The sequence below is a fragment of the Cololabis saira genome, chromosome 22 (genome assembly GCF_033807715.1).
Source record: "Cololabis saira isolate AMF1-May2022 chromosome 22, fColSai1.1, whole genome shotgun sequence".
Lineage (NCBI taxonomy): Eukaryota > Metazoa > Chordata > Actinopteri > Beloniformes > Belonidae > Cololabis > Cololabis saira.
Window position 1 is genome coordinate 12,870,208 of NC_084608.1, and position 17,954 is coordinate 12,888,161.

The 17,954-nt window shown below is 38.4% G+C and overlaps 1 protein-coding gene across 6 annotated transcripts in view; it reads left to right on the top strand.

Moving 5' to 3' along the window:
* ctnnd2a (catenin (cadherin-associated protein), delta 2a) overlaps positions 1-17,954 on the top strand; it is a 312,351-nt gene that overhangs the window by 194,147 nt on the left and 100,250 nt on the right. For 4 of the 6 annotated variants that reach the window (XM_061713369.1, XM_061713373.1, XM_061713370.1 and 1 more), the window contains exon 12: positions 4,265-4,643. In XM_061713369.1, coding sequence (XP_061569353.1) covers positions 4,265-4,643 — 379 coding nt within the window. The remainder of the gene's footprint in view (positions 1-4,264; positions 4,644-17,954) is intronic. The other 2 variants (XM_061713371.1, XM_061713372.1) reach the window with 1 other exon arrangement.

A 17,954-nucleotide genomic window follows, 5' to 3' on the forward strand; every position in this document is an offset into this window, starting at 1 on the left:
TTTTCTGATGCTTTCAGTTGAGGAGCATCAAGAGTTGTGTGTCGGCCAGGAGGCTCTCCCAGGGATAAACAGAAGGAGAAACTAATCCCTAATCTATCCTCTTCTACACACCCAAACGTGTGTGTGTGTGTGTGTATGTGTGTGTGTGTGTACATGTTGGTAAATAACCTTAAATCATTAGTAAAAATATGTATTAAGCATGCATGGTTACTGCATGTCAATCATTTGCATATTTAGACATCAGGATGTGTGTGACTCTGGTGTTTATGTGGCTGTATATGAAAGCAATATAGACTGTACTGAGGGGTTTTGTGTAATCGTGCTGAGCACTGAAGCATGTCGAGAGAAAGGACATGTCCTCAGCCCAGATCACAGACTCCTAAAACCACAATAGAGGATGGAGTGAGGGAGGCAGAGAGAAAGACAGACAGACAGAGGGGTGTTGAGGAAGAAAGGGAGAGAAAGACATGGAGTGAATTGGTGATGGAGAGGGAATGATGGATAAAAACATGGGAACAGAGAGGCTGTAGTTCACAGAAAAAGAGGGAGGGCACTCTTTCAAAGTGGAGGCTTCCAAAGAGATGTGTGAGAAAAAAGATGGATGGAGGTAAGACGGATAGGGCGTATAGGCAGCAAGGAAAGATAAAAGGGCAAGTGAGGGAAGTGATGGAGAAAGAGAGAGTAACATAGACAGAGAAGCAGTGAGAGAAATTGAGATAGAGATGAAAGAACGAGTTAGGCTAGACATGGAAAGCTTGAAGGATCGGCTTTATCCCTCTCTCGTTTTTCTTTTTTTTAATGTTTTCCCTCTCATTGTCTCCCACCCTCCAACCCTAGTAAATTCACTAAGGGCTCTCTAGTCGTGGCAGCCCAAAGAAAAAGTCGGCCGTGCTCTAAGCGAGGCGGTCCCTCAGCTGACTGACTAATTGCAGAGGTATCGCTGTGTCAAATGACTAATACAGTTTCCCTTCCCGTCGCTAATCTGCCAGCAGGAGCACAGCCATGATTTGTTTACTTTATGCCGAAGCAAGGGAATACAAAGACACACCTGCCTGTTTATTGCCTCTCAAACACAATTTCATGCTGCCAGAGCATTAGGTATGAGAGGTGTTTGTGGTGAATGTATATGTGAGTACAAACGCACACAGACAATCCACAAAAGACACGCCCTTTCACACTGATGTGTTTGTCTCAGCATACTCACAGCTGAGTATCTCCAGGAGCGGTTCATGTATTTAATGACTACAAAAGACTGAATCTTCAGTGAATTTGAATTGAATGTGAGTTTATAATTATCATTGGTTTAGAATTTGAAGATAAATCCAATCTTTCATCAAGTTACTCTCCCAAACATGCTTTGTGGACTTTTGCTTGCTCATGCTTGTCTTCTCTTTCTGATAAATGCTTCAGATCTTTCATATCTTCCTCTGTATTTCAAACAATTCTGGATAAATATGCCTGTTTTGTCAGGTTCAGTCTATTTGACTCGCAGCCTTTCTCCATTTGCCCTTCTTTCTGTCATATTCATTTAACATTAATCATCCTCTGTGTTCATTTAATTCAGTTTTAATACTGATGTACCATTCATACATTCCCTCCTGTCCTCCCATCACTGGGACGCAAACAATGTATGTATGAAATTCTCAATTGGTGTGCTATTACTTGAAACAGATCCAGTGTGCAGCTGACCAGTCCAGTTCACGTACTGTATCCCATAAAGCAGTGGGCCACTAAAGAGGAAACCAGTCACAGTAGTCACATGATTGGTCACATGACCAGCATTTTTCCTGTAGCGTTGTCATATTTACGATGCCATTTTATGTACTTCGAACAATTGCTAGGCGAGTATTCAGTATTTGTGTTTTTTGATTATTTTATATGCAGTAAAAAAAATTGATTATGTCCAAAGACTTCAAGATGGAAATATTTCACTTAGCCCTAACTTAAAAAAAAAAAAATCTGTTTTAATTGCAGATTATATAATTTATATAGGAAATACTTACAGTTTTCCATTCATATTCAAGTAAAGTTCCACATGAGTCTTCCTTGTGGTATTGGTGGTTGGGCGCCACTGCCACTGACTTTCTGCATATCTAAAATCAGTTGTGCCTGTCCACTCAAGGACAGCAACTGTCCAGATAATCAAAGGCAAGTAAAGCACACTGATGTCATACTTGACAGATGTCTGAGCTCGGTGCTTAAATTCTTATATCTTTGAAGCTTTAGTGATTATTTTGTCTGGCAGACAGTAGTAAATATTGATCGTGGCAAGCTACATCCTTGTATTTATTGTCAAATGCAGTGTTTTAGGGTGCTCCTGTTTTTTCTTAACTATAACCTTATTTAAATACTCACAGTGACTAATGAAAACACACTTGTATTTAAATGTTGGTCTGTTTCCATGGTTAAAGGCTGTGAATTAAATCAGTGTGCTCCAATCATCTTTTATTCCCATAGTTATACAAATACCATAATATAAACTTTCACATAGCCTGTACTGGCCTCAAAGGTCAAGCCATTAGTCAGAACTCATCATTGCTGGAGGAAAATGAAAAATTCAGCTGCATACCATTTATTGAAAACAGGAGAGGAAGAGGGGGAAGAGCCATCAGAAAGACCGGGTAAAGAGACAAATGCATGAATAAAGAGGCATTTGCAAGTTTAATAAAAAGTTACCGAATTTGAGAAAAAAGGGACAAAATAATGGATTGGTAGGATGTTTCAGAGGTAGTCTTTTTTTTCTGAATCACTCCTTTCTTGCCACCCTTCCTTCAGCTTGAAACAAAGAACATTCTTATTCACTGAACGCAGCCAGTTTTTGTGTGTCTGTGTGTTTTCGTTTTTGTTTTTTTTCTTTATTCCCTTTTTTTCTACCGCTCCCTATTTTGCTCTGAGGTTTATCCTATTTGGGTGTCAAGTCTCTTGGTAAGTGCACACTGACACTGGTGGTGTTAGCCTAAAGCCCTGGCTACTAATGAGACGTTCAAAAGAACAGCCTCACAACAGACACCATTTAAAGAGTATAAAGGAGACAAAGGTTCTCTTCTCACGGTAGCAACTCTGCTTCGTTCCTACACCCCTCCCTTCCTATTCTGCGCAGTTGACTGCTTTTTTGTTGTTGTTTTTTTCCTCATTTGCTAGTCTCTACATCATTTTCTCTTTTCTTGCCAAATTCTTTGGATGTGTTTCAAATTTGGGTCATAAGTTGAAGAGCTTGCACAGCCTGCATCCTCATAGGCATTGCATAATTTGTATTTTGACTTTTTTTTTCTGCACAGTGACAAAGAAACTGATTTAGAAAAAAGGAAATATGCAGTAAAATCACCCACAATGTTCCCGATACCACTCGTGGAGCATATGATAATTTCAGTGAGAGCTGCTGTGGCGAACGTCTGTTAGCAGATGACTTGATCCTCCTGCTATGACAAATAGATGAGGCAGGTCAGATGAGTATTGGTGTGCGAGAGACAGGGAGAGAGGTGAGAAAGAGAGCGATAAGAGGGTTGTGAAGGTCAAGTAAATGCCAGCACTCAAGACAGCGCTAAAGAGCAAGTTTGTCGGTCACATAAAGATGAGACAGTCAACCTCAACTTGCGCTCACATTCGCACATCTCAGTCCTTTAATATTTGATTGCTGATTTTGTCTGCAAGCATTTATAATTATCCTAAGTGTATGTTAAAAGGCAAGGCAAAGTGTACATGTGTATGTTGAGCTTGTGTGTTTGCATTTCTGAAGCACACATGTTTTATAGTGAGAGAAGACGCATTAGCTCGTATTAACCCTCAAAACCCTAAAGTCCCAAGATCTGGGGACTTTGATAGAAAAATGCAACTACGAACAAAATAGGCCACATATTGATGTCAAGACTGTGAATTATGACCGACTCCCTGAAGATGAATGAGGCGTATGTGTAAAATGAGATGCAAAGCAAACATTTTGTCATATACTTTGCTTTGGAGAAGAAATTAAGACCTTTTTTTTTACTGTCAATATTTATCTTCAGTGCAGAAATTACATGGTTTCAACAACAATTAAGATATGCAAAGATTTTATTGTTCAACTCTGAGGAATTTCTCTAAATTGTTCCAGAAATAACTGTTATGCAAACAACTTTTCTCTTTTCTTCTTCTCTATTCTATATACATTTTCCAAACAACCTGTTCATGTTTGTGTTTGCCTCTTTGCATTTCTCCTCCTCTCCTGTGCTCGTCTTCACACCCTTTCCTCCCTTTCTACTGTCCCCTTCTTCGTTCTCCTCTGTAGACCTGATCATGCGTGTCCATAACAAGGTCCATGACCTAAGTTATGTCCTCTGTCCCTACTTTCCTACCATAGCACCCTCCTCCCCTGGTGTCGACTCCGCCCCTTTGCAGCGCACAGGAAGCCATGGCACGGGGACGGGAAGCTACAACCGTGGAGGAACCAACAACTATGCCACAGTTGGGCCAGGATACACCTCAAGTGGAGGTGTTGGAAGCGGCGATGTGTATGGATCGGATCCGTATGTGGCCGACCCCTACCGCACACTGCAGTACTGCCCTTCGGTGGTGGAGTCTCCCTACAGCAAGTCTGGACCAGCCCTGCCCCCTGAAGGCAGCCTGCAGCGATCCCCTTCCATCGACTCCATTCAGAAGGACCCTAGGTAGGATGAAAACAATGGTGCCGAGTGTCTGTTTTGTCCTTTTCTTTTGTCTAGTTGAGTGTGCCAGAATTTGCACAGAATGCTTAGAGGCACTTTTTTTTTATCTTATTGTGATATGAAACCTACGGAAGCTTATTGCATTCATTTGAGAAAAAAAAAAATCTGCTCTGTTTTTCTGAATTAACGAGATAAAATTTTAATACAAAAAAAAATCTGCTCTGTTTTTCTGAATTAACGAGATAAAATTTTAATACAAAAAAAATCTGCTCTGTTTTTCTGAATTAACGAGATAATGTCCAGCAGATCAGAATAGGCTTTCCGTCTGAATAACCGCAAAGTCCTGAGGTGCCTGAGGCGCAAAGTCGACAAACTAAGACAAGAGTATCTCCCAATGTTTCAAACCAAAAGCTTCTTGCAAGTCGTTAATTCAGAAAAACAGAGTAGATTTTTTTTTTTTTCATTAAAACTTTTCTCTGAATTCTGAGATAATTATGTCGTTAATTCAGAAAAACAGAGCAGATTTTTTTTTTCTCAAGTGAATGCAATACGCTTCCGTAGAAACCAGATAAATCTGCAGAAATAAAGCATGCAATTACAGTACCTTCCTAACTTAATCTTAGACATATAAAAAACAGTTTCACAGATGCTCAACCCCATCCCATCCCATCCCATCACAAAGTCTGGCTTTGGGACTTTTTGCTGATAGCAGTCTCAGTGGTTGAGTTTTGTCTTTAGTCCAGGGCACACAGTGCTCATTTCATCCAAAAAACATCTGAAATATTGATCCGTCTTATCACAGTGGATATTTCCAATGTGTGGTGTTCCATTCCAGATGCCTTTGAGCCCAGACAAGTCAATACTTCCCCTGGTATGTCACTCCGTATTGTCGTGCTTCACAAAGTTTCCCAAACTAATCTCTTGCCCATGTGGTTATATCAATTATTAATGAATGACAGCTCCTGACATTAAAGATAAAAGATCATGGATGTCCAGTTTGGACTTTTTGCCTTACTTTTTACACACTGAAACTTCTCTAAATTCATTTATTAATGATAGTATGCACTGTATAAGGAACATTAAGCAAATATCTCCCAGTTAATTTATAAAAGAGGATCTTGTTTTTAGTTTAAGGACCAAAAAAAAACAAACCACAAATATTTTCATCATATTCCCACACATTTTCTTTTACCAAAATATGTTTATTGTATGTTAAAATATGTGACATAGTAATTACAAATCAATTTTTACGAGTATTTCTTTTGTAAATCTCATTATTTCTACCCATGCACCCATGCATTTCTTTTTTTGAAAGAAAAAGAAAGGACAAAGGTTTATTTGTTGGTTTGTTTTTTCATGCCATCCCACCTTTTAGGATAAAATCCCAGAAATGTCAACAGAAAGATTTATTGAATGGTAGTCAGAGAACTAGGAAATGGCCGACGAGGAGGGAATGGCAGAGCTGAAGCAGAGGGTGGATGGGAGGGCAAAAGGCAAGTGATGTGGGCTGGCTGGAGAGTAGTGGTGGAGCAGGCAGGCCAGTTTCTGGCCGGTGGTGGTGATGTGGTCCTGAACACGACGAACAAGGTTAGGGACAGATAGAGACAAACTCGCCAAATGACAGGTCAAAAAAGTGATATGTAAAGAGTCCTGGATATAACTAACACATTAGCTAAAACAACAACAACACACTATTTATCAATCAGCCAGTACAAAAAGATCTGCTGGTTAAGGTATGTACCACACCTCAACTAAAGGGTTTTAAAACACTAGAACACCAGGGTCTTAGTCAAAATAAACAAGACAGAAATATAAAATGACTTAATTACGAATTCTTTAGGCAGCTCTTTGATCTCTCTATCTTAGAGAAAGTTGTGAAGGTTGATTCTGGTGCCATCCCTCTATTTCGCTGACATCCCTCAGTTATGTACCAGTAATGCACCGAAATGAAAATTTGTGGCCGAAACCCGAAAATAATAATAAACACTGAATAAACAATGGTTCTTCGCAGTTTTTCATTTATTTTGCCAATTTTTTCACCATTGCATAAATGAAGTGGAAAACTTTTTGCACACCGGATTTGCAGAAAGGTGCGTCGGAGGAGGAAAGCTGCAGTCAAATATAAAAAGAAAACTCCCGCACACCTTCTTCTCACCGTACTCGTGTTTATTAGGCCAACGTTTCGGTCATAGACCTTTTTCAAGGCATCAACAAAAAATTTTTGATGCCTTGAAAAAGGTCTATGACCGAAACGTTGGCCTAATAAACACGAGTACGGTGAGAAGAAGGTGTGCGGGAGTTTTCTTTTTATATTTGACTGCACCATTGCATAAATCAAATAAATGTGCAGTGAAATACAGTCACAATTTGTATTACTTTACTTAATGTATTTTTTCTCATAATCCTTTTTCATTTTCTCCCGTTCAGATCCAATAAATCGGGTCACGGTGGGGCGGGGCTGATCTCCGTAATTTGAAGCCTTGTATAAAAATTGTAAAAATCGGGGTTATTTTCTTGGAGGATCTCGTCATATCAGACAGTGAGGGTTCGCCACCGCATCGGTAGTACGGGCCCTTTTCTCTGCTCCGTGACCGTCTCCATCAACAAGCGGCTTTCCCAAATCCAACTCAGCCTGGATCATTTCTCGTGTCCTCTGCTTTTTCCCCACATCCAAGTAATGATCTGACATGGTGACATGTTTGCTGCCTAACACCGCTCGCCCCTCACTCCACGCTGTTCGCTGTTTGATTGCGTCATCTAAACACGCCGTTATTAATTGTTAGGTTTTTTCCCCACTTATTCCACCGAACACCGAAAGTGTTTTTTTGCTATTTTCGGCCGAACATTCGGTGCATCACTATTACATCACTATTATCACAATTATTATAACCTTCAAGACTTCACATAACACAAGATGTGCTATTGATGTACTTGATAGCATTGTTTTTGGTTACTTGGCTATACTCCTCTTTGCTCTGTTTAAGTGAAGAAAAGGACGCTCAGTGCTGTAGAGAACAACTGCCATTGGCATCTAGCAGTGATGTCCCGATCCCATCATGTGATTGGAAATTGAGGCCAATCACGTGATTTCCTAATGATCACATTTTTTTTAATTCTTATTTGACAAAATTACTTTATTGATTTATTTATTATTAACCATCATAACAACAATCAGTTTCCCAGTTAACAATTACAGTTCATGTTGGGCAGGGAGCAGACATAGCCTTCAACCTAGAATATCAGTTGTAACTATGCTGACATCAATGTTGCCAACAAAATAAATACATAAAATCAAATAAAAAAAACTTAGCAATTTTGTCTGTATAGTTAGCAAGTTTTCAGATCCTTATAGAAACTAATCTGATTACTTCTTTCAGGTGTTCAAGACTTTTCTAGACTAACTTGAAGGCTGGTATTGTTTTCACTCTTCTCAGTGAGTAGCCTGTGCAGCTGTGTGCCCTCCCTTCACTAAAGCGCTCTCAGGCAGCTCCGTCCTCCAGCAGCCTCTCAGCTGCACTCACAGCAGAACACTTTTACCTGTCAGCTTCCAATCTGCAAGTGAACCGTGCATCTGCAAATCCACCGTTGGCTGATCTTGAATTGGCCCAGCACCATTGCGTAATTAATAATAATCATTATTCATATGGAATTCTGATTAATATTATGTTATAATAAATATTCAATGGTGCTGCACTGGCGTATAGTCAGGACAAAGGAGGAGGATTTGAATTGTGGCATTTAAAAATAAAAAAGGAATTGACAAAAGAAAGTTAATTTGTATTTCTAATCATATAAAGGCTGTTTTTAACTCCCTTTTTTAAATTGCTTCCATGAGATTTTTCCTGTTTCCTACAGCATCCACTATAATTACGTAAATTGTAAAGCCAATAGCTACTTTCCTTACTAAGGATTTGGTAACACTGGTTATAGTAAGCATCAAGTAAACTTGATGGAAGCTCCTCTGCATTTCAGAAGTTTATGCAATTTAAAAAAAATATTTGAAATTGGATACCAAATGGAGCTTCTACTTTTTGCAGTTTGGGAATTGATTTAATGGAGAGGACAGAGCTACTTCTAATTTTTTTCTTTTTTGTGGATTGGCTGATACTCAAAATCAAATTATTCGGACTCAGACTCTGGAACGAAAAATGTGATCGGAATATGCCTAGCATCTAGTGTTTGGATGTGTAATTATAGAGCCACAATAAGTGTAAAAGCAACAACAAAAGTAAGCACCAGCTGCCACTTCAGTCCTCTTTGTAGGGTACATGCATGTGCGCGATGTGGAAGCATAAGTTATACATTTGAAAGAAAAAAAACCAGCTTGGAATAACTGATGTCACTAATAATAACTCTGTCCAAAATAAAACAAAGTATTTTAGTTTTGCTTGCAAAGATGATTTCACAGAGCCATAAAGCACATTTTGATCTAGATTTGTTGGTTCATTGTCAAATATATTATTATGTATAAAACCAGAGCAACTACTATATAGCGCTACTCCAGTCACACTAATATTACATTGAAACCTCATTTCACTTCCTTTTATGTCATGCTGAGTGTAAAAACGTCCTACTGGGCTGTGATCCATTCTATACTCTTGTCTCCGCAATTAAGCAAAGCTCACTCTACCCTCTTTATTGATATATATTTCACGGCACTCTTAATGTATAATTCCTTTAATTACAGGGTGAGAGACTGACACATATTTATCAAGCCTCAGCAGCTGCTATCAATCATAGAAAGAGGAAAAATAATAAAAAGAGAGTGTGAAAGGGATGAAAGGACAGGAGAGTGAGGGCGTGAAAGATTTATTAAAAAGAATTGCAAAGATGGAGAATGAACGATTTGAATTGCATACACACAGCCAAATGAACATATAATCTCTTATCTTTTCTTTTGATTATCTATGACTGACAGTACAATGCTTGTATGAAGGTTAGATAGGTTGTGAATTAAATAGAATTCCATAGAATCATATTATATTTTATTGTGACTTTGCAGCTTAAAAAGGTTTTAAAAAAGCCAAAAGGTTGCTCAATTTAGTTGCCAGCTTTCTCCTGCGCAGGATCAAGGTGTGTGTGTGTGTCTGTTGTTCGTGTAGACAGAGGGAGAGGCATGAAACGAAGCATAGATATAAGTAATACATTTTCCAACTATTGGTTGTATAAAATAGATACGTGTGCAGGTTGCCAAATATATCTTGGCAGCCTTTCATATATATTTAAGTGGCCCGTCCTTGAATTAACACCTATATCTGCCTTTTATGGTATCAATAAACAGCAAACTTTACTCTTTTCTGGTTTAATTTCCAATTTCATTCAATTCAGGGCTATGATAGGCTTAAGCCTATCCCAGCTTCCCTGCACCCTTGACAGGTTGCTGTGCAACACAAGACCACATAGAGACAAATAAGCATGCATGCTCACACAGCTAAGCCACTTAGCTGTATCTGAGAACTGAACTGTGGACCTTTTTTTACATGAGGGAAAATGTGCCTTTACTCCTCAATCACCATCCTCGTTAATGAAAGGTTTGTGCGTTTTTGTCTTGTCCTTCACTATTTGTACAGTATTTTCTTGTTCAGCGATGAAGTTAGTATAGTGTACTTCTCATTGGTTTATCCCTAAATTGTTTGGTTTTAACTTCCACACATTTTACAAGTCCATTAGGGGCAGTCATCACAGATTACCTGGCCTAATAAGTTTAGTGATCAGTGACACATGCTTTATTAACAATGTTTTAAATATAATTGAGTAGGAATTTCTGCAAGACACATGAAGAAAGATATTAGAGCCACTGTCATCAAGATAAGAACTAGTATCACAGACTTCAATATCACACCATGTTATTAGATTTTCATGTAGGTGTAAAGATCAATTTTACTTTTATATTTAATATATATATTTTTATCATACATCACTGTGCCAAATACTAAATCCAGTTAGGAAATGTTTGCTGTATTGACCTTCTACTCGTCAAAAATTGTGAAACCCATAGCAGTAGTCTAACTTCTGCATAAATGTAATGCCCTGTTTCATCTAATTATGGAGCCACTCAGCACCTACTTTAGACATTTTTCCAAGGTTATTTGCTATATATTTAAAGGAACTCTTTGGTACAGACTAACTAGAATCATTGCCTACTTATATTCACAAGTATATACTCTTAAAGGAGCTTGAGGCCGGATTGTGGCAAGATTTATGAAAAAAATCCGTATACATTTTAAGTTTTCTAGTAATAATGTCAGATGAAGCGTTCCAAACCCAAAAGAATGAGCCCTCTAGTGTATCTCTCCTTTGCCTTGAACAGGCTGTGTGCTGCAAAATGTGCTGCAATTCGGTCCCGAATTTCCCGCGCTGGGCTGCGGATGTGACGTCACATGACGCTGCATGCACGTTCTCCCCGTTCTCCCGCGCCGGCTTCACTGTTGGCTGCAGTACCCCCAACGGCCGTCGTGGTGAAGGGTGGCGCTAGAGAGTCTCATTTCTTAAAAGGAGCCTCAAGCTCCTTTAAATTCAAGTCAATTTACCCTTGTAGCCTCAGTTCAATTCTTCCCTCCACCAGCAGAAAGTTCATCAAACATAGATTTGCTCAGTGCAGCCAAAAAATTGTACTTCAACTTTATCATGATATCATCAAAATTACTCCTAGCTCATATTTCTCTGTGTCTCTGCTCAGAAAACACTGCACCACTACAACAGCAGAACAATAAAACAGCAGTTCGGATTTTTTTTTCTTGAAATGTTATTAGCAGAAATCTAAAAGTTTTTTTGATCTTCCAGACATCAACTTGATCTCCATTGTTCCTTTAACTGGGTTTACTTAATTGCATTACAAAATGAGAAAACAGCTACCTGAAAGCTACCTTTTCAAATCCCTTATTGCCTCCTCTTGCTTTGTGAGTATCAATTACCTTCATTTTCAAAGTGTTAGGCAGCATCTAAGAGGATTCTATTCCAGTTGATTGTGAGAGCAATGTTTAAAGTGTCTGTATTTATCAAGCTTAAGAAACTTTTTCTTTGGGATATTTTATCATTGTGCCTTACAGAGATCTTCTCATCTTCTACCTGCTATTCACAGAAATGGCGCAACATTTTTACATTCAACACTGCAGCAATCTTAGTGTATTTAATATCACTGAATAGGAGCTTTGTGTTACATTTCTCTTTATTAGGAGGTTAAATGGCCTCCTACTCAAACTTCCCTCTCTCTCACACTGTAATTGGATCTAGTGGAGCTAACATGAAGTGCTAAATGAGTTAGCAACTATTAGAGACAAGGAACACTGAGTGAGTGCAGAGGTTATGTGTGTCTGCATATTAGTTTGTGTGTGTATCAGACAGATACAAAAATGACCCTGAAGACCCGATCCTTTTTTTTTTCGCGTTGTTTCGGGCTGCCGTTAAGCATAATTAAATTATGGCATAGACAAGCCAAGCTGTAAAGTCTGCATATGGTGCCAGGTCTTAAATAATACAATGTGTATTTAAGAAGATGCAGATTTTTGTCTTTTTCTTTTTTTAAAAGTGTTGTTTTTATAATAGTGTTTATTCTCGGCTTTTCATAGTTTGTAGTACATACATGTGTGCGGTAGCCAGTAACACCGACAAAGAGGGTGTATTATAGTTGCAGCAGAATGAGCCTGATGGGGTGAAGTGATGACTGTAACATGAAAAGAAAAACTCAACCCTTTACAGATGGGAGTGAAGAGAGGAAATAGGGAGGAACGAGTTGGGTATGATGTGGGTAAGGGGAAGGAGGAGGGAGGTAAGAAGGAATTAGAGGGTTTGAAGAGCGAGGGGAGGAAGATGAAGAATGAAAAATAGGAGAAAGCAGAAACATGAAGAGGAAAGAGTCATAAATGGATGAAGTTTTATGCACAGAAAAAATAATGATAGAGGAGAAGGTCTGATGTAGACTATTGTCTCTCTTTGATGATTTGTGAGCCTGTTCCCCTTTAAGAGCTGAGTGTGAAAACAGAATCTCACCCCCACTGTGTTTCCTTGTTAAAATAAATATTAAAAACGATCCAGGGAGTCAACTGATGGGCACAGACATACAGAACCAATAAATGCAGGAAAGAAGGCAGACACTAATGAAGAAGAAAAGAAAGGGGATACATTAAAGGGAATTATAGAATATTAAGTGAGGAAAGTGCAAATAACCAATTCTTTAGAGAATAAGATATGCCTTATGAGATTGAAAGTGCAAAAGAAATCAGGGAGAGAATGATACAAGAGATCAAGGGAGACAAAGAGATGAACATTAACTCAGGGATGATGGGAGTTGGGGACCATGGAGAAGGGCGCTTTGGTTATTGTTTCAAATCTTGTGAGGTTAGGAGGTATGTGAAACTGTCAGTCCAAAACCAGCTTAAAGGAAGAGTTACAGCTGGTGAGGGACATTCACCGTGCTGCAGAAATGATGGTTGGCAAGAAGTAAAATTGTTACATTCTGATGTAAAACAAGTCTAAATTATTGTTTCTACTGAGGGGATGAGATGAATTTATCTAACCAGACAACCTGACACATACAAGCAGGACCTCAATATGATATGTGTCAAGCTTTCTTTATTAAGTCAAACTTTGCATTTCTTTCTTCTATCATGACTGTATTTTCAGTCATATTTTTTATGCATGCTTTTTTTCATAACCAGATAAGAAGTATTTCCATTTCTTTAAGGTGATGTTTTTGACAAAAACATATTTGAATGTGGTTCAAAAATCTTACTTTCAGAAACCTATTACATGTATCCAAGGCTGAAAGCTTCTTTGGAAATAGACATACAGTAAGTGCATTATAAGAACTCAGAACTGCCCTTTGTTCTCCATTATTTGCTGGATATTGTTGGGCTACTGATATGAAATTGCTATTTACAGTATCTTGATGAGATATGATCTAGTCTGACATGTCACTGTCACAGCTTGCTAATTATGGTCAGTGTCTATTGGCTCAGAGCCTAAACACATCAATCTATTTACATACAATCTGAAGTGGTCACCATTGACTCTGTGTACGTCTGTGTGTGGGTGTATTTGCATGTGTGTTGAATATGAGTGATAGCATGTGACTAATGCAGTGCAATGTGTCTCACAGGCTGAAGGACAATAGAGCGAGGGTGGAAGGAAAGGAGGAGGGTTATCATACATTGATGGCGCTTTTTGTCACTTGGGTATATTTATGTGCATTTATGTGAGAGAGAGCCATAGTACCTATATTCCTTTACTGGGACCATTTTCTGTTAATAAAAGCAAGCTGATGTGATTTGTGTAAGACTTCTTAGATAGTGGAGCAGCCTGTCCTTCTGAAAGTGTGCACATGTGCACATTTCTGAAGGTCTTTTCTGCATGAGCGTATTCAAGTTTATCCTCTTTATTTTCCAGTGATCTCACATTCTCCACAACGATTTAGGGGTGACATATGTACACACACACACACACACACACAGTATGTACAGTGTATATATATATATATATATATATATATATATATATATATATATATATATACACATATATATATATATACACATATATATATATATATATATATATATATACACATATATATATATATATACCAAAGAGAGAAAGTGTTAGCCAAGGGCCAAAAAGCTCAATTAATCAGTGGTTGGAAGGCTTTAAAATGCAGTTAGCCTTAGGCCAAGTGCCAGGGTGAAACAAAAGACCATGTATTTTTATGTTCCAAACATTTTGTACCATGCTTTTCAGTCCTTTTTTGTCTAATATGTATGTATGTATATATATATATATATATATATATATATATATATATATATATATATATATATATAGACTTTGCTCCTGTCCTTAATATGTAACATGTCTTTGGTTATGGTGTCGTCAATTCAGTCATGTCCACACTGGCATTCCAACCCTGATTGTTTGCATATCTGATCTTTATTATAACTATCATAACCTTTATTTCACCAGGTAAGTCTTATTGCGCTTACAAGGTCTCCTTTTCAAGGAGCCCTGGCAAAGACAGCAGCAGTCCAAATTCCATTACAGACAATAATGACGACAATAATCGCAACCATTAAAACAACCATTCAAGAACATCGAATCTAAAACATAATGCATAAAACATATCATCATTTTCAGAGGGCAAAAGGATAGTGAATGCAACTTTAGCTGGACAAGCAGTTACAGACACCTTTTGAATCAGCCTCCAAAAGCTCTAACTGGGACCAGCTCCTGCAGTTAAGTCAGTCTGGTATGAACTGTAGAAGTCATTGTTTGTTTCCATTTGTGAATGACACAAACGATTTTAAATCCTGTTTCAGTTACCGTTCAGATTGAGATATGTCTTTGCCAATCTGATTAGAATCTTATTTGAAACCACCTTCATATGTGGTTGGAATCTCATTAAGAAAAATCACATTTTGTGGGTTTTTTTGAATGTTCAGGTCGTTAAAAGAATTTATCCAGATATAGTCTGGATATACTAAAATCTGGTTCAGTTCTAGCAGTCAAAACATAGTCCAACATTTCTATTAGTCTTTACTACGTCAGAACACTATGTTACAGTGCTACATGCTCACAACAGACCCTTTTATAGTAATTGTATGAATGTTAACACATTTTGGTTGTCATTTTATATTTACGGCTACAGTTAGCACTGCAATAAGTGTCAAAGTAATAGGCAATAGAGCATACAAAGACCTGCTCAAACTGAATCATCAATAGGTCATTTAAAGCAGCACAATGAAAGACACAATGTGTCTTTCAGCTTTTGTTGAGTTTGGCGGCTCCTTTGGACAAAAGCGGTAGTGCTTTACTAGAAAGAACACTACGTTTCCCATGAGCACCAGCGCGTACTGCTGGAAAACTTCCGTCCCCGTCGCGTGCATTTGATAATGCGCACTGGTTTTGTTCTACGGTACCTTTTTCCTGTCATGTTATTTAGAGGGACTTCGTCATAAATTAGAAGTCCAACATACTTACTGACAAAATAAAAAAAATACTTTATAACCTGTGAATAACTGAATGTTTTGCAGATCAGCCCTGCACAATTTTACAGTTCTCAGGAAAAATAGTAGAAATGTTCTATACATTTTCTTTGCATTGCATTATTTCCTCTAGTGCTGTAATTCTATTCAATTGTATTATTATTTTATAAAGCTTCCTCATTGCCAATTACACAATTTTATGATCACTATTATTATTCTGTGTCTGTTGTTGATATTGTCAGTAATTTTGGAATTACCAAAACCCAAGACGAATGTGAAAACATTCAAATTTTTATTGTTATTGAACATAGAACTCTACATTTACATTTGTATCATAACAATTCTGTCTCTTGTTTTATCCCCATAAATCCCCATTGGTCGGACATCCCTCCTCGTCTTACAGCTCATGCCAGCGAGTGAACGCCGGTGTCGTTCCAAAAAGTGATTGCCTGCTTCATAATATAAACACTAGAGCTCACAGGATTGCTTTTAACTCTTTTACAACACAATATAGGCATTTTCACCTGCCAAAAATTGATTGAAGGCCAAATACAGTTAATGAAAAGTTGTTTCTGCCTAAATATGACTTAATCTCATTCTTGAGCTTCATAATCTGAAAATCTGAGGTTTAAACGCTATCGCTCAACGGGCTGCTGTGCGCGCTCCCGCGGCCACAAATCAGATTCTGGCACGCAATCACTTTTTGGCACGACACCGGGCCAATGTTTATTGCTGTCCGGGCATTTAGCTTGTTACTCTCCCTCTTTCTTTTTTTCGCCTCCTCCGATAAAACTTTTATTTTCTTCTGATTTTTCGCTGCTTCGGCCATGATACCAGCTCCGCGTTCAGCTCAGCTCAACACCAGCTTCTGCTGAGCTCAGCCTCTGCGCTCCACGCCCCGCCCATTTTCGTCTCGACTACGAATCGGGAAGGAGGGGGAAGTGACGTATGCCGTAAAGCAGTCAAAGTCGTAAAAATGTGTAGTTTTTTAGTGTGGAAGGGTTCCTACCATGCTCCTCAAAGTTACACAGTGCCAGTGAAGGTGATACAGACCCCTCAGACCATGACAGAGGTGTCATTAAACCTGTTGGAAGTTGATGTACCATCACAATGACTCTGGAAATATGATATTAAGGTGGAAAAGTTACATAGTGCTGCTTTAACAAGCAAATATCCTTGGTCAGAAGGGGAACAATATATAAAAATATTTTTCATAATTTGTTAAGGAAATATTATTAATTTACATGAGGATAAATACATGTTAGTTTTGCAGTCCAGCATTTCAGCACCATGGACAAAGACAACAGAAGTGTTCACTGAGCTTTAACATTTCAGCACCATGGAGAGAGACAAGCACTGTACAAGTCTCAGCTGTTGTGCCTTTTGAACCATAGCAACTATCCGATATTCCCTTTTAATAATTCAAAATAATCACAGCAATTATCTTACATAATTAAGTAATATGTATAATTTATTAAATCATAAGCAGATATGTTTAATTTATACTTCTGTTTCCAATAGATAATACTTTTTGCATTGCTCTTTGACAAAGCCTGCTTATTTGTCCTTGTATACTCAAGGTTCAAATAAGTTATCTTTTTGTGTATGTGTGTTTAGAATTGGATATTTCATTAATGAAACACAATAATTAAATTATACAAAAGAGTATAACGTTGTGTCCACTGTTTTCTGTTGATAATAACAGTAGAAGAGTTTGAATGTTTCACCTTGCTTTTGCAGTCTGCTGAATAGAAAGAATGACACATTGAACTGAAATGAGAAAGAACATCAGTATGTCATTGCTTTGTCATTAATCTGTGTTCCACATCTCAAAAAGAAAGAAAAGAAAACAGGAAGTAAAGAAAAATGAGGTGACAGTGTGAGGAAGATAAAAGAACGTGTTGCTAAGTGGGTGACTGAAGCTGGCAGAGCTGGGAGGGGACTAAGGATGTGACAGTCATGGGGAGAACAAGGGATTTGAAGAAAGAGAAAGGAAGGAAGAAAGGGAGACTGTCAGAAGAAAGAGGACACACTCTGTTGGCTCTCAGCACGGCCCAGGGGTAATTTCCTCTCCACATGAGAAATGCATGCTGGGATATAAAATCACCTCCAAGGGAGGGTAATGATGCATTGCCAGAACCTTGGCCCTGAGGCACAGCTGTGTGTGTGTGTGTGTGTGTGTGTGTGTGTGTGTGTGTGTGTGTGTGTGTGTGTGTGTGTGTGTGTGTGTGTGTGTGTGTGTGTGTGTGTGTGTGTGTGTGTGTGTGTGTGTGTGTGTGTGTGTGAGTGCATGCATCTGTGTCCTGGCCGCCATCCCTGCCTGTTCTGGGTAAATTGCCCA